The 15,159-nt window shown below is 41.1% G+C and overlaps 1 protein-coding gene across 1 annotated transcript in view; it reads right to left on the bottom strand.

Annotated features, from left to right (window-relative positions):
- wscd2 (WSC domain containing 2) overlaps positions 1-15,159 on the bottom strand; it is a 36,986-nt gene that overhangs the window by 14,183 nt on the left and 7,644 nt on the right. Inside the window, exons 2-3 of the mRNA XM_074670141.1 lie at positions 5,016-5,071; positions 2,116-3,007 (exon numbers count right to left, since the gene is read on the bottom strand). Of these exons, the coding sequence (XP_074526242.1) occupies positions 2,116-2,488 (373 nt within the window). The 5' untranslated portion in view covers positions 2,489-3,007; positions 5,016-5,071. The remainder of the gene's footprint in view (positions 1-2,115; positions 3,008-5,015; positions 5,072-15,159) is intronic.

Genomic DNA, 15,159 nt, shown 5'->3' on the forward strand with positions numbered 1-15,159 from the left:
AATGATGTATACATCCTGCTTTAAGCTGGTCTTTTTATAACTTTTAATGCTCAATAAGTGCCCTGTGCCTAGTGGAACTAATATCACCTGCACCTCTGCTACACCCGTTACCCAGCCGACCGCTGTTTTCCCAACAGTACAGTACAGTACACCTCTGTGCTTCTGCGGCACACTGAGCAAGCGTGTGTGAGGGCTGCGGAGTAAATCTCACACTGCATTCTCTGGAAATCACATTCAGAGCCAGCACGAAGGCGTGCCTTTACAGAGGAGAGGAAAGATATGTATATAAAGGCTTAGAGAACAGTAGACGTGGTTAAGACCGCAGAGTAATAAGAAATGCAGTTTTATGTGTCTATCATCATTTTTTGTTGCAGCCCTAGGAGGTGGACTAACACACCTTCATTCATTTAACCCAAAGCCTAAATGTTTACTGTAAAAATATTTGTTTCCTGGCTTTGAATCTGGAAAAATAACAGTTTGACTCTGTTCTAGAGAAACATATTTCTTGAATATTGAGCTCTCTTTTGCGCAGCAGGGCACTGCACCGTGGAGTGACTCAGAGCTTTTTTGTAATAGAATCACTTATTTATTTTCTCTACAGGCTCAGAGAGGTTGGCGTCTGTCCCAGAGTGGAGCGAGTTAAAAAATGAGGAGAGCAGTGACCACTTTTTGTCACAGCTCACACATGGACAGAGCAGTCGCCCCCACTTATGTTCCACTTTAATGGAGGTTGAGATTCTCCACCTGACTGTGCAGCGCTCTGGAGGGGGCAAGAAACTGAAGAACCCAAAAAACTCAAAAGAAAATCTTGTTATTTGTTGCCATTTGGAGTCTTTCTGAAGATTGATTTACGAGTGCTTTATCTGAAAGCCACAGCGATGACAGAGCTTTAAAGACAGGGGACAATTAAAGAAATCCTCAGAGATGTTGATGCATGTGTGAAATAATTCAACAATATAATAGAATATTTTAACAATAACATACTCTAAACTGGAAAAGCACTCAGAGAGCACAGACCTCCACCAAGCATATTGTGATTGTCACACAACACTTTAGTCCTACTTTAATGTTATACTCCCTTTCAGCGGACTGTCTGCTACAATTTGGTGTTAGTTGCAGGTTTGTACAATAATTTGTTACCTGACTGTGTCAAAAATTATGATGGCCCAGTACATATTTTATAATCCAGAATATTGCCAGGATCTGGATCTTTTATATACTTTTACATCTGTCAGAAATTATGGTGACCTTGTCTTGTATTGTTTTGCAAAGCAACCCGAGCATTTATCGTGGAGTTATGCACACATATGGTGAAAACGGCCCTATTTTACAATGATAAAGAATCCTTAAAAAAAACTGGATCCAGGTGATCTGGATCACCTCCAAAATGTAATAACTTCTTTCTTATCACGTTTTGAAAATTTCCTGAAAATTTCATCCAGATCTGTTTGTTACTTTTTGAGTCATGTTGTTCGAAGACAAACAACCAAACAGACAGACAGACAAACTCTCCCAAAAACACAACCTCCTTGGTGGAAGCAATGAGATATCCTGCACAAGTGCTGTTAGTAAACTTTAACGCAGATATTCCATCACCTTTAAATGGCCATAAATGACAGACTTTTACTCATGAGTGGCTATTTTAACACAGAAGTATCACCACTTTTATTTATTTTATTTAAGGAGGAACCCACACAGGAAGGTCCGTACCCTCATCAAGTATTTTCACAGCATGTGATGAAAATATTGACTTGTAGGGTTTATTTTTGTTTGTTTTTTAAATAATTGACACTTTAGTCATAAATGCAGAGGGTGTGTGACAGCGTAAGGGAATGAGATTATCTAATCAAATCATTTGGTCACATTACTTTTCGAAAAGAAGCTACAGTCAGATTTCAGCCACCCATGAGTTTAAACACTAACAGTCTTTTTCCTGATAGGACACACAGTTTACAAACAAAGGGAAAACATGTGTGTGACAGAAATTATTTACTGTAGGAGAGAGTAACTTAAAGAGTTCACTCTGAGACAAGACGTGATGTGATTAATCAGGTGTAAAAACTTCCAAGCAAACAACATAGTGCATAAATGTATGAAAGTCTTGGTATGACCCACCTCTTCCATCGTCCATGTCTTTGGCATTGCGTCCTTTAAGTGCACGGTTCCAGTTGCTGGTGTAGTCTCCCCCCCTGCGCACTGCCTCTCCCTCCAGCCTCTTTTTCATCCACGGGGGGCCATACCTCCGACCAGACCTGCGCGTCTCCTTAAACACTCTGCTCATGATGCTGAGCCCTCGAGTGTCTGACGCTGAAGACCCTGAAGCCACCACAGAGTCCCGACCTCCTCTGCCTCCTGAGCTGCTGTCCCCGACAAAGCCAGAGTGCAGGAAGACGAGGCTCCCGGCCGTCAGATAAAGGAGGATGAGGGAGAAGAAACGGACGGGTTTCCTGCGGAAATAACGCTGTATCTTCAGCAGAGGCTTGGCCATGCTGGCTCCCCCTGCCACTCAGACACACTCTCCCTGGGATGAAAACTCATAAAGCAGAAGAATTAACGCCGCACAGCCCAACTGGGCCCAAAAAAAGTCAGTCTAAGTGTCTCAATTAAGTGTGGAGGTCATCCAAACAATAGCATGACTCTTTCCTCGTGTATGCCTCCTCAGTCTCTTGAGGAAGATACTTCACACCTGTCCCCTGTGCATCTCAGCTGATCTCGTCAGTGTGAGTCTCTCTGCCTTCCCACTGACAGTCCAGCCCTGAGAGCTGGCTCCTGGGCTGCGGCATGAAAGGTGAGTAGCTCAGAGTGAAAGATGATCGCTCAACACTGCTTTTATTCCAGTTATCGGCCTACAGAGATGCCACACCAGCACAGCAGTGGCACTCTTCTCCCACGCTGTGTAGAAGTGGAAGGAAGAGGGTTTTATTCAATGGCCGAGCTGAGATCCTTTTGCCTTTGTGCGGCCGACTATTCACCGAGACAATCCAGGAGAGAGGGCGTGACTCACCATCTGCAGTAACAACAAACGCACACACAGAAAAAGAAGAATAAGTGCCCACCTGAGTAAGCTTTATCACAGGTGCTGAAGGAGAAATAAGATGAGCAGATTACAGAAGGATAGAGTTTGCTGATACACATCTTAAAGGTCTTGCTCAGCGTTACACGATCCAAGACAGGTCATCAGAGACACAGACTCTGCCCACGCAAACTAGATAGTTCATACTTCAATAACATGTTATTACAGCTGTATACCCTGTCGACCATGTCTACTGATCAGAGCACAAGACAGGCAAAGATGTTAAAATAAGTCAACTTGAGTTTTTTGCACTAAGGAGTCAGAAAAGCTTTGGTACAACAATCAAAGTTCAATATTATCTTTCATAACTGAGATGAAGCAAAGAGGCGAGAGCTGAGACCCACCCTGCGGCATTTTTCTTTTTGTCTTTTAGAAAATATGTTTGGGAGCTAAATGAATTAATTAATAATGATGATTTAAGGGGATAATAATTAGTGTGAATGTTAAAGAGGAAAAGAGAAAATGGGCTCGCTTAAAAAATGTAGAGGTTAAATACAGAGTTCAAGTCTTCGCAGCGATTCAGCAGAAAGTTATCTTTCTTATCTTTATCCTGTTTGGGGTTTTAAACTGTTTACCTCATTTTTTTTTAGGACGACTGAGTCACAACTTCCCAAATTCTCAGGAGCCTCTCTCAAAGGAGGCTCTGTTCTGGGACGAGCCCTGGAGGCTACAATTGGAAGTTGTAACGCAACACTCCTTAGGGTCAGGGAATTTTCCCCAACATTGGAGGGGACACTCGCCCTTGTGGCTCTCTGTCTGCCTATGGACAAATCCACAAAATACTGGTCACCCGACACCTCAATGGCACCGCAGACCCCCCTCCTTGGCTTTATTTTTTCTCTACCTTTCCCTCCAGTAGTCTGGGAAGAGTCTGGGACCCTCAAGGAGAAATGGATCACATTCTGCTCACAAGACTGAACAGGCTGCATCCATCCATGTGTAACTTATAAATATCTGCAAGGACAGCTTCGTGTTACAGACGTCTTTATCTCCAGTTTAATTATTCAGTACTTTGTCCTGTTTTCAATCACATCATCTAACCAGAGTTAAATTAAAACCCAAAATGACACACTAATTATCCTGAGAAGATTGAGTTACCGTAAAGAAAATAAAAAAACACTAAACGCCATCTTTCTGTGCTAGAAATAAACCCACTATAGAGTATTTTTTTCATTAATAGTGCTGAGGTAAATTAATACCCACTTTGTTTCAATGTATCAGGAAACAAATCTGAAAACAAACAAATCATATTTATAAAGAAAATATTTGACGTTTTTGGAAATCACTACGCTGGCCCTCGTACCAAGAGTTAAATGAATGGATTTCTTCTTATGAGAGGTACGAGTTAGCAGTCGAGCTCAGCTAATTTTAGCGTGAAGACTTGCAAGTGTGGTTTTATATCCAGCCAGTCTAACGTTAACCTAGGATAACAAGCTGCTTGCATCATAGCTTTATAATTGGAATAAAAAAACAGAAGTGGTTACATCTTCTAATTTCACTTTTGGCAGAAAAAAACATGAACATATTTTCCACACTTCCCTTAACGACTTCTGTCTGAAACTGAATACATTTTCATTCTCATGAACAGCCTCCGCAGGGGTCACAAATAAATGCTGTTACATAGTTCAATACGTGCTGTTATCAATTTCAACAGTTCAACAGCTGTAAAAACAGAATTAAAAAGTTCCTCCCACGCTCATTCTGTCTGTTACTGAACACTTTTCTCAGCCCTGTCAATATTTTGATCTGTTTTGATGGAGGAATGATTCATATTTCAGAGCTAATGAAATGCTGAAACTTTACAAGCTGGCCTTTGTTTCAAACTGAATAATTTGTTTTCATGAGAGGAATCATATCTAGGTTAGGTTCCCTCAAGGGTTACGTTGTCTACACAGAAAAATAAAAAATGCATATCTCAACTTGCCTCCTACTCGTGACTCACCGTGGAGGGGAAACAGTATCCTGGAAACAGTGGTGGCCTTCTGGTGGGTTGAAGACCTGTGCAAAGAGAGCATTGTTTAGGGATGTACGTGAACCAACTCTGCAAACAAGTAGAAAGACATCTCTGTTTTGTACAGACAGAAAAAACAACATGAAGTGGAATGGATGGAAATGTCATATAGATTAAGTGCATGTGACACCCTCACACTCTGTCTCTTACATACAGTACGCAGCAGAATCACTCAGCTTAATTCTTGATGTTAATTATTCATACTCCCCCTTGTCAGGTTCAAATGACAGTAACAAGACTGTGGATGGACTCACGCTGCAATTGTACAGATACTGTATATTGTATGAGGTAAAAAGAGACAAGTCTACACTGTTACTGGCACTGTGAAACTGTAAACTTATTCCAATGCTTTTAGCTTAACGCTTGCACGCTCACTGCAATACTTTTAATGTGCCGGAGTTTAATGTTGGTCAGTTTAGTTTGCACACAGGCTAACATTTTATATTATGCACATATTAAATAAACTCAAGAGTTTCAGTGCTAAATGTCCTTCATGTAAAACTATAACATGACAGGATGCAATGAGGATTGTTAACACTTGGCTTGATTTGTGCAGATCCTTATTATCAGGGAATTATAAAAGGTCCGTAAAGTCCCCAGCTGGTCAAAAATGGTACTGCACCCTACAAGACTGCTAGAAGGAATAAAATTTCTTGCACAGAAGCATCTCTGCACTAGGACCCCATAAAATAAGGATACAATTTGAAATTCTTCTTTTAACCTACAAAGGTGCCATTTTACTCTCATACAGTCTCTCTTGAACACACTTTCACAGAGTTCAGACCAGGAGGACTGACACCTTTCCTACTTTTAAAAGCAGACTAACACTGTTTCCCTGATTTAGCTTATGATTGTGGTGACTCGGCCTTGTCTTGGTCTATATCTGTTTATGCTTATACAGGCTTAGAATACCAGGGGAAATGATGTACTGGTGTTATACTATACAGTAATAGAAAAAAAAAAATTAGACCACCTTTTTTTTCTTCAATTGCGTGTTCATTTCAATGTCTGTTACCACTTAGGGTATACTACCTGAAGAATACAATGAACATGAAAAAAGCAGCTGATTACATAATATTTTATGTCTTATTTGACATGCGTAAGCTTTATTGTACTCCCAGGGTAAATAAGAGGTCATTTCATGTCATAAGCAGCACTGCACATGCAAAGGCCAAGGGTGTTTCCTGCCTACACTCAAGCTGTAGCACATCTCAGAAGCTGTCAGCTCTCACATCCTGCCTGAAACAAAATAATTATGCAAAGCCACAAAGGCAGCCATCTTGACACTGCTGGAAATTGGCATGAGTGAGGGACAGGTAGAAAATAAACTGAAGATCTCCAAGACAGCTGTTCATTACACCAAGAAAAAGCAAGCCAAACATTGCTAGCTGGTCGAGGTAGGAAACGTCTTTATACTAGGGCTGCACGATTATCGCAATCGCAATGTCAGCACATGCAATTCAGATTTTTCTCCATGATAACCAAGCAAGTCTGTAGACTCATCATGACACAACTTTTTTTATTAAATCGCAAGCATAATCGCAATCGCAATATTGTCCACCTAATCGCAAATCGCACTTTTTCCCCAAATCGTGCAGCACTACTTTATACCCCACGAGATGATCGTGCACTCATCAGTTTCTTGGTCAGGAATCATGGTCAGACCTCCAGGTAACCTTAAAAATGAGTGGGCACTGTCGAGAAATGTCCTTTGTCCAGCAACAACAGTTTGAAACCATAGACTGTATAAAACATGGACGTAGTCTCGCCGACGTCACCCGTCTGTTACTGAAATGGAAAATGAAGCACATCGGCTATAACGGCCATATTGGTAGTGGCAAGGGCTTCACGTACAGCCATAGGGCACCGGCCTTCACGTGACCCTCAGCTGTGCCTTTTATTGGGGGAGCTTGCGATCTTGATATCCTCTGAACGGCTGCGTTAGAAAAAAATTAACCCCCTGTACAGTGGGTGCCAGTAGTAAAATTAGCGACTCAGACAGGAGACGTTTTTTGAACCGGGCTGTAAAAAGGTTAATTTCTGCTTTGAAAACGGCTTTTTTTGTCTTGGTGTGTATGTGACTTCCGCTACTTCCAGAGCCAGCCTCAAGCGAACACTCGAGAAACAGCAGATTTTAGCACTTCCGCATTGTCTCATATTCTCAGACCGGAGGCTGCCGCTTGTTTGAAACTGACTTCTTGACTGGTCTGAAGTCACACAGGGCAAGGAAGAGGCGCTTCATCAACAAGGGGAAGAAGAAGGCCCAGTTACTCTTTGCAAGGGATCAGAAGGATTGGACTGTTAATGAGTGGGCGAAGTTTCTCTTCAGTGATAAATCCAGTTTTGAGTTGATGTCCACTCCAGCCAACTTACTGGTTAGGAGGAGGCCGGGAGAAGCCTACAAACCAGTCTTGCCCTTACAGGAAAACATGAGGGTGGATCAGTGATGATCTGGAGTTGTTACAGTCTGGGTGAAACGGGGCAAACGCAGTTGTGTGAAGGGCAAATGAACCCGGTCACGTACAGAGCTACTCTTGAAAACAGTCTTTTCTATCAGCTGGAAAACTCTTTCCTGACTCAAATGACAGTATTTTCCAACAAGACAATTCACCTTAAAGCCTGGATGGAGAACCTGAACATTTGAACCAGACCTTGGCCAGCTCATACACCAGATCTGAATCCAATTAAAAACCTGTGGAACATCATCAAACTCAAAACGGAGAACCAAAAGCCCAAAAGCAAAGCAGATCTGTCTGGATTGGGCTGCTGTGACAGCCAAACATCGTCAGAAGCTGGTGGAGAGTATGCCAAAACGCATCAAAAACAATGGTCATGCAGTCAAGTTCTAACTTCTGTGAGTTTTATATGACTTAAACAGACAGAAAAAAACTCAGAGTGCATGAAAACACTGTTTTTGGTGGTACAATGCCATTGCTATCAATGCAAGAACCTAAGTGATTTTGGTTATTGTCAAGAAAAAACATGGAAAATGGGGAATTAGCCCTTAAATTAAACTCTTATGAGTTTTTTTTGTTGTTATCATTATATTTGTCCAAAGGAGCGTATCTAAAGTTGTACCAGGCATCGAAACGAACCAAAAATGGAAGAAAACAAAATTGGTCCAATATTTTTTTCCATGACTGTATGTGCTACAAACTGCTATGGAAGTCCCCTGATTATTTGTCAAGATAATTCACCCAAGATTTCAAAAAGTTGGGTAAACAACTTACACACTGCAGTCTCCTTATCTATGACCATAACGTGGCTGGTACGAGAGTCAGATCCTGCGATTATAGAGGTTTGTGTTGAAATATCCAACAAATAGAATATGGCAAATTATAGAAAGAGATAAAAATATGACTAATGTATAACAATCAGGTTGGCATGTGTAAACATTCAGACACAGGAAGAGGAAATTCAACTGAAAAGAGATTGTAGGTGCCACTGACAGAGAGGTCTTTATGCCAAATCATGGCAATTACTCAAGTGAAGCAGACATGAACTCACTGACTGACCATTAATTCTCATTCATAAAAAATGAGCCAGCAAATATTTAATCAGAGCGGATTTGGGGGAGGAAACGTCAAAGTTAATCTTTGCTGGGCAGACCGACAGCCAACTCGGCTTGTGCTAGAGGAAAATGGCTCCACCAGTCAATCCATAAATAATTTTCATATCTGCCCTGGCACTCATTGACCAAGGACAGGCTTGAGGAGGACAAGTGTCAAGTCCAGAAACGGTTGCAAACTCTTAGCCAGCATGGTCTACTGTTGAGCTCAACAGACACTCATAGGCTGTTAGAGATGAAACTGTGATGAAAGAGAAGATATCAACAGTGAAAAGCCTCAAGCATAGATTATTTGGTTTGTGGTTTAAAGGAAGCTCACAAAAAGAGAAAAACTAGAGTTTAATGCAAGCTTTGAAAGAAAATGAAAACTTGTTCTTCTTAATCCTTCTTATAACCTCCAACAAAGCGCAAAAGATTTAATGTTGAAGAGAATCCAATAATGCATTCAGCTATGTTCCCTGGCTCTCCAGATGTAATCAATTTCCATTCCCCTCTTTCTCCTTTGCCAAAATAACATTTTTTCACTCAAATGTGGGTGAGGCTTTTAAACTGCGAGACCTCAAACCTCTGATGCAAATCCAACCAGATGAACTGAATCAGGTTTGATATTCTCCCACGGCTTCAAATGGGTTTTTCTGGCTCTGCTCAAAAAAAGGTGAATTAAGGAAAACAACCGTTAGTTAAAATGTCAGTGAGGTTATGTTTGGTTCACACTAAACCCAACACTGATGGTGTACTGAAAGTGTCTCTTGAGGGGAGAAGAACACATCACTGGGAAAACAAAAAAGGCTCAGCGTTTACAGAAGCAGGAAGAACAGATTATCCGGTGTAGGGGGACAGGAAGGCGTTTTCAGTCCCTCTGTTTGTGTTATGTACACACAGAGTTGACTTCAGTGTTGTTGTGTGATACAGCAGCAGAAGAAGGGTTAACAGTGTTAGCAGCAGCAGCAGCCCTGACCCTACCCTCACCCTGGGGCCTGTCTTTCCGCTTTCCTAGTGTGTTTGGCCTGCCAGTGCGCATTAGCTGTGTTTGTCAAATCAAATCAAACTGAAGATCACATTCCTCCCCCGGTGATAACATTGGCAATGCTTGCTTCAAGTTTACAAAGATTGCTCCACCGCATCCCCCTTTGGAGTTATCTGATGCTTCATTATAAGTTCAAGAGAAAACTCAAGAGCGCCAGAAAACTGCCAAGTTGAGACTGAATCCATTTTTTTCTGTATAGCACTTTGACATTATACAACAAAATGTGTACATTGTCAATCGTCAAATAGAAGTAAAGAGTGCAGATGTATGAAAAACAAGTCTTTTAAGATTTTTGAATCTCAGGAAAGACTTCTTTGCATATAAAAACTAGGAAAGCTCAAGTAAATCAGTGAGAGGCCAAATATTTGCTGCTCTGCAGAGCAGATTCAAGCACCTCTCTCAGCCCAGATAGCAGCCCTTCAGAGCACATGACCCCTGAAAACTGGAGTGTGAGCAGGACTACTCCCAAAAATAACAGGATTACATAGCCAGAGCAGTTTTCTTTCCTCCGTGTTTGGCAGAAGTACCCACAGTATGGGCTACAGTTTTGGCTTCCCACTTTGGTTTCAGCCATTTAATCCAAACCGGTGTTTGATCTTAGTGTTTGTCTGTATTAACGATTGGCTCAGAGCCTGATACACTCAATTACTGCTGGCCACTCAGAAAGAGGCACATCGGAAAAGAAGTTTGTAAGACTGTCAAATTTTATCAAAGCTTAGAAATCAGTTTTTGATGCTTGACATACTGAACCAACTGTTACGCAGGTATACTGTAAATTTCCATACGCAGCTTTTTTTGTCAGTGGTGCTTAAAAAAATATTTCATTAATGAAATTTGTGATGACAGTTTGTGAAGGCAGCTCTAAAGTGTTGCCAAATAGGTTGACTTAAGATTTTTTACAACGTTTACAACCTAGCCTGGGACCAAAGTGCTGCACATTTAAATGTAGCTGGTACAAATTAATAGAGTGATCTATAAATTACGTGTAAATTTATGAATGGTCCGGACAGAACAGGAATAACCCCATTATCGCTAACACTAATATAGGAAAAAGGCAGAACTCAGAATGAATGCAACATTTGCTTTGTTTCTAGCTCCTTTTTCTGTTCAAATACTCAACATACCATTAATTAAAGGATTAATATATAAATACTGTCATGATATGATTGTTCACTTTAATCCTTTTTGTTGCACACTGCTAATGATAATTAGAAATACTTGTGCTTTACCGATAGGAAGGTGGTACAGACCAATCACTGAAGGGGTTTTTAAGCACACCCCATAAAGCTTAAAAATTAAGCCCAGGATGGCAGGGAAAAAGCTCATTGTAATCCTGATAATACTCAATGGTCCATTAAGCTCAGTGGTGACCTTTTACTCTGAAAGAGAAGAGGTAAATTAAGGGGTCTAAAAATAATGTAATCCCCCTCTGTGACTGAGGCACAGTAGCTTTAAGCTTTTGCATTGTAATCGAGTGACGGATGATCGCGAACGTTTCCATCAGTGTGCGCTGATAAGCAAGCGACAGTGAGGCAGAAAACAGCAGCAAAGAAAGAACAGCTCCATTGTGATTCTGGACGTAAAGGAGCAGAGCTCAATTTGACACAAACTGTGCAAACTTTAAAAAACTCTCAGGTCAGGTCAGGCAGTGTTGAGCTGTTGTTGATGTTTTTCTCTAAATATAAAAGACGAAATTAAGAAAGTGCTGAAAATAAAATCTTAACGCTCAACAGAGAAGACAGCCTGAGCACTAATGATGTGTCAAAAAGTTGAGAACAGAGAGAAATGTGTTGGATCTTTGTTCTGTGATTATTAGACCCTCCCTCCCTCAGTGGGTGCCACTCCCAGAACCCACTCAAACCCAAGTTGAAGGACATTTGAGAAATGATCACTTGAATCGCTCCTCTTTAACGGCTCCATAAAAGAAGTAATTATTCTGCAGCAGGGAGGTGCTGTCAATGGAGATCAAATGATGTCTTCTACTATCAAACCTTAACAAAGCTTTTCATTCAGGGCCTTACAGAATATCTGCAGCTCAGTTTTTTTTTCTTAAAGTGGAAAGGAGCTTTCCTCCCTCTTTTCTTCTCTCACCTTCCCTAAGCACAGAATATCCCCCAGCTTTAATTAAAAGAGAATTCTCCCAGCTCTGTTCTTCTGTGGAGCTCAGTCCTCTCTGCTTGAAAAGACATAAGGAGGATTGTAGAGTTACAGAAATGTTTAATACTGAAGAGAAGACACGTAAATAGGAGAAGCCTCTGAAGGGAACGTATGGAAGTAAAGTCAGAGAAAGGTGTTGGAAAGAGAAGCTCATATATAAAGAAGCTGTAGATATGAATATTTGATGATTATGATTTGTAAGCTAAGCTGAAGTCACACACAGCCATGGTGTTACTCACTGTTTGGTCTCAACTTGTAAGAAAAAAGCTCTTCAGCTGCTTTTAGACCTGCTCAGCAGATCACTGAAAACTTGCTCTGTTTGCTTGTTGGCAATGAGCGGTTAACGTAAACTGTGATTATAAGTGATAAATGAATTTGAACTTGATGTACAGTAAGGAGAAACAGATGCTAACTGACATTTAAAATGATAGATCACTGAGTGAGCCAAATGATAAACTGTGGTATGACAGCTTGAGATGTGTTAGCTCTTTAGCTTTGTGCAGCTGAATGCATGGTGGTTGTTTTTTGTGGCATCATTAGCATCAGGAAGACTCAGAGACCATCCCTTTCAGGGGCCGTTTACATGACAACAGTTTTAGGGTAAAACGCAAACGTTTTGTTGCATTTCAGCCTCCAGTTTACACAGAAACGGCGTTTCAGCCGACCTAAAACGCAAACTTTTGAAAACAGCCTTCCAGAGAGGGATTTTTCTGAAACACTCCCTACACCGTTGACGTGTAAACAGTAAGCCGGCGTTTTCAATGGAAACGCTGACCTCACACTCTGCCTCGCGCAACGGTACTGTTGTTACAATCCTCGTGAACTACCGTGTTGTGCTTGTGCTGCTCAATCTTCTGTATCTGCTGACTGTCTTTCAACAAAATGTGCATCTGTTGCTTCACTTTTTAACTTAGTTTCTCCCAAAAGCGGCTTCTGGACAAGACAGTTATAGCACCACCTACAGGCCTGGCATGCTTACTACAGCATTTTCAGTCCATCAGCGTTCCGTGTAAATGCAGATTTTTTTCACTTCGTTTTCACAGCGTTTTAGCGTTTTCAGTTGAAAAGTTGTTGTGTAAACGGGGCCTCATATTATACTTGTTGTACCATTTGTTTATCCATCGCAGTATATGTTGCATTATTTCAGCCACACCAGAGTGGCCACAGTCCTACCCCACAATGGCAAGCTAATCCTGTCCACTCACTGAGTGTGATTGGAAGAACTTAACTCACAAAGAAAATTGTTGTCACTTGGGCTCCTTCTGCTCTGTTGGACACAGTGACAGAAACTCAGTACAGTACTCTGCAGAGCAGTGGAAAGGAGACACAAATGTTCTACTGTAGGACACACATTCAAGCTCCAGTTACAGCGAGCTCCCACTTTGCTGAAGTGTCCTGAAGCAGAAATCGTACAGCTCTGTTGTTCTGCAGAAAACTCTTTAGTCTCACCTCCTGGCATGAGAGAAAAATAAAAACATAGTATGGCATATCTGCTGTGAATTACAGTCTGATAATACTTTGCCAAAGGTATCAACTGTTACAGTAAATGCTGCTTCTGAAGCTCTGAAGAGAGTCGTGTGAAATGAATTTTTCCATTTTGGTGCTGGTTGCATCTCAATTTCCCAGTGGAGACAAAATCATACTACTCGTACTTTAGTCTCCTTTTTCCTTTCAGAGATCCACAGTACTGTGTTCCTTTCAGTCATTGCACTTTTTACCCTTTAATTCAGCAATCTACAATTTTTAGCTCATTGGTCATATTATTCACAGTTCAAGGTTCGACAAATGTATATCCTTGACAGCTAAATAAGACTGCGTCGCTTTAAGCTGGAAAAAGAAGATTAGAGAGGCTACTTAAGGATGTTGTCTGGAGCAAAGAGGCGTGCCTGCACGACACCACATGCTGGGATCCCTTCAAACAATATCCTCAAACTGCAGGCTGCCGTCTCAGCATGAAATACAGAAAACAGCAGGTATTCAGAAAACCAGTCAAGTACTTTGTATCTACCAGAAAAAAACATAGGTGTAATCAAATTTATCCATTCACAGTAGTTGTATGTTAAAAACAGCTGATTGCCTTGTGAGAAAACAAAGCCCTAGTGGCAACAGTCCAAGACACAAATCGTTTAAGTGAAGACAATGCATTTTACTAATTTTTGGATCAAGGCAAGTTTTAAGAGTGTAAAGTTTATGGGGCAAAGCTGTCTGGGTCATGCCCCATGAGGTTCGTCCTCAAGTGGGTGGTCTGGGTTCAAAAGTAGCCTGTGGCCTGTTTCCCCCGTGTCATTCCCCACTGCCACCCTGTTTCCTACTCTATCCAATTAAAGGCGTGAAAAGCCCAAAAAATTACTTGGAAAAAAAGAAAAGATTGTAACGTTTAGCAACAACTACCTGGATCCTTTTTGCTTATCAAATGCAATGACAGTTGACAGTTAAAAGAGGGGAAACCCCATAACACACAGAGTTTCACGTTATTGCTTAAAGATGTCAGCATGGCAGTTATAATGCAGCAAAAACACATTTTGAGTCATGACAAAAATCTCATTCTCTCTCAGTGCAGCAAAGAACCTCCATCAGTATGCAGTCTATATTTCTGCCAGCACCTCCACACATAACCCACAGTAGAAACAAAAGTATTTTCAGACTTTACTTTCCTTATGTAATCGAAGGAGCCTGAAAGTATCGCATGAGAACAGGCAGCGTGTTTCTCACTCCGAGTGTTGCTGTACACAAGCTAGTTAGCTGTTTCCTGATGAGCTGCTTGATGTGCACAATCACGCAGGGCAGCGAGCTGGGTGCACTGGTCTGGATACATCCATCTGAAAAACATGAAGCGTGTATGTGGTAGGGTGCTCTGTGAGCATGCCTTGCAAAATGTGTACCCAACCGTAGGCCTCATCTGGATCACGCAGATCCGCCTGTAAAGGTCGAGCAGCACCAGAGGCCGGTTGTCAAACTATCCCGTCCAATTAGAGACTAAATTCATTAGGGACCTTGTTGCTAACACAACTATTTTTAAACTGTCATTGCTGTTTTTTTATATGTCCCCATTGTCCGTCACTTCATCCCTATATGAAATGATAAATCAATCAGTAAATAAAGTGTTTAAGTCTCTGCTGCTCTAGTTGCAGTTTACAATGGATTCCATTATGATGATGAGTGAGTTATGGATGTGCGACTGCATACATAAGTGTGTATGTGTATTTCAGTTTATCTAAACAAAACCACTTGCTTGAAGGTAATAATAAAATCTGTGTGCTTTACATTTAACACACAAAAAAACAGTTTTTAATAGCCCAATTCAAAGTAGTTTTTACAATTTA

This window comes from Halichoeres trimaculatus, unplaced genomic scaffold, assembly GCF_033239565.1.
Source record: "Halichoeres trimaculatus isolate MK-OKI-2021-1 unplaced genomic scaffold, fHalTri1.1 fHalTri1_scaffold_5, whole genome shotgun sequence".
Lineage (NCBI taxonomy): Eukaryota > Metazoa > Chordata > Actinopteri > Labriformes > Labridae > Halichoeres > Halichoeres trimaculatus.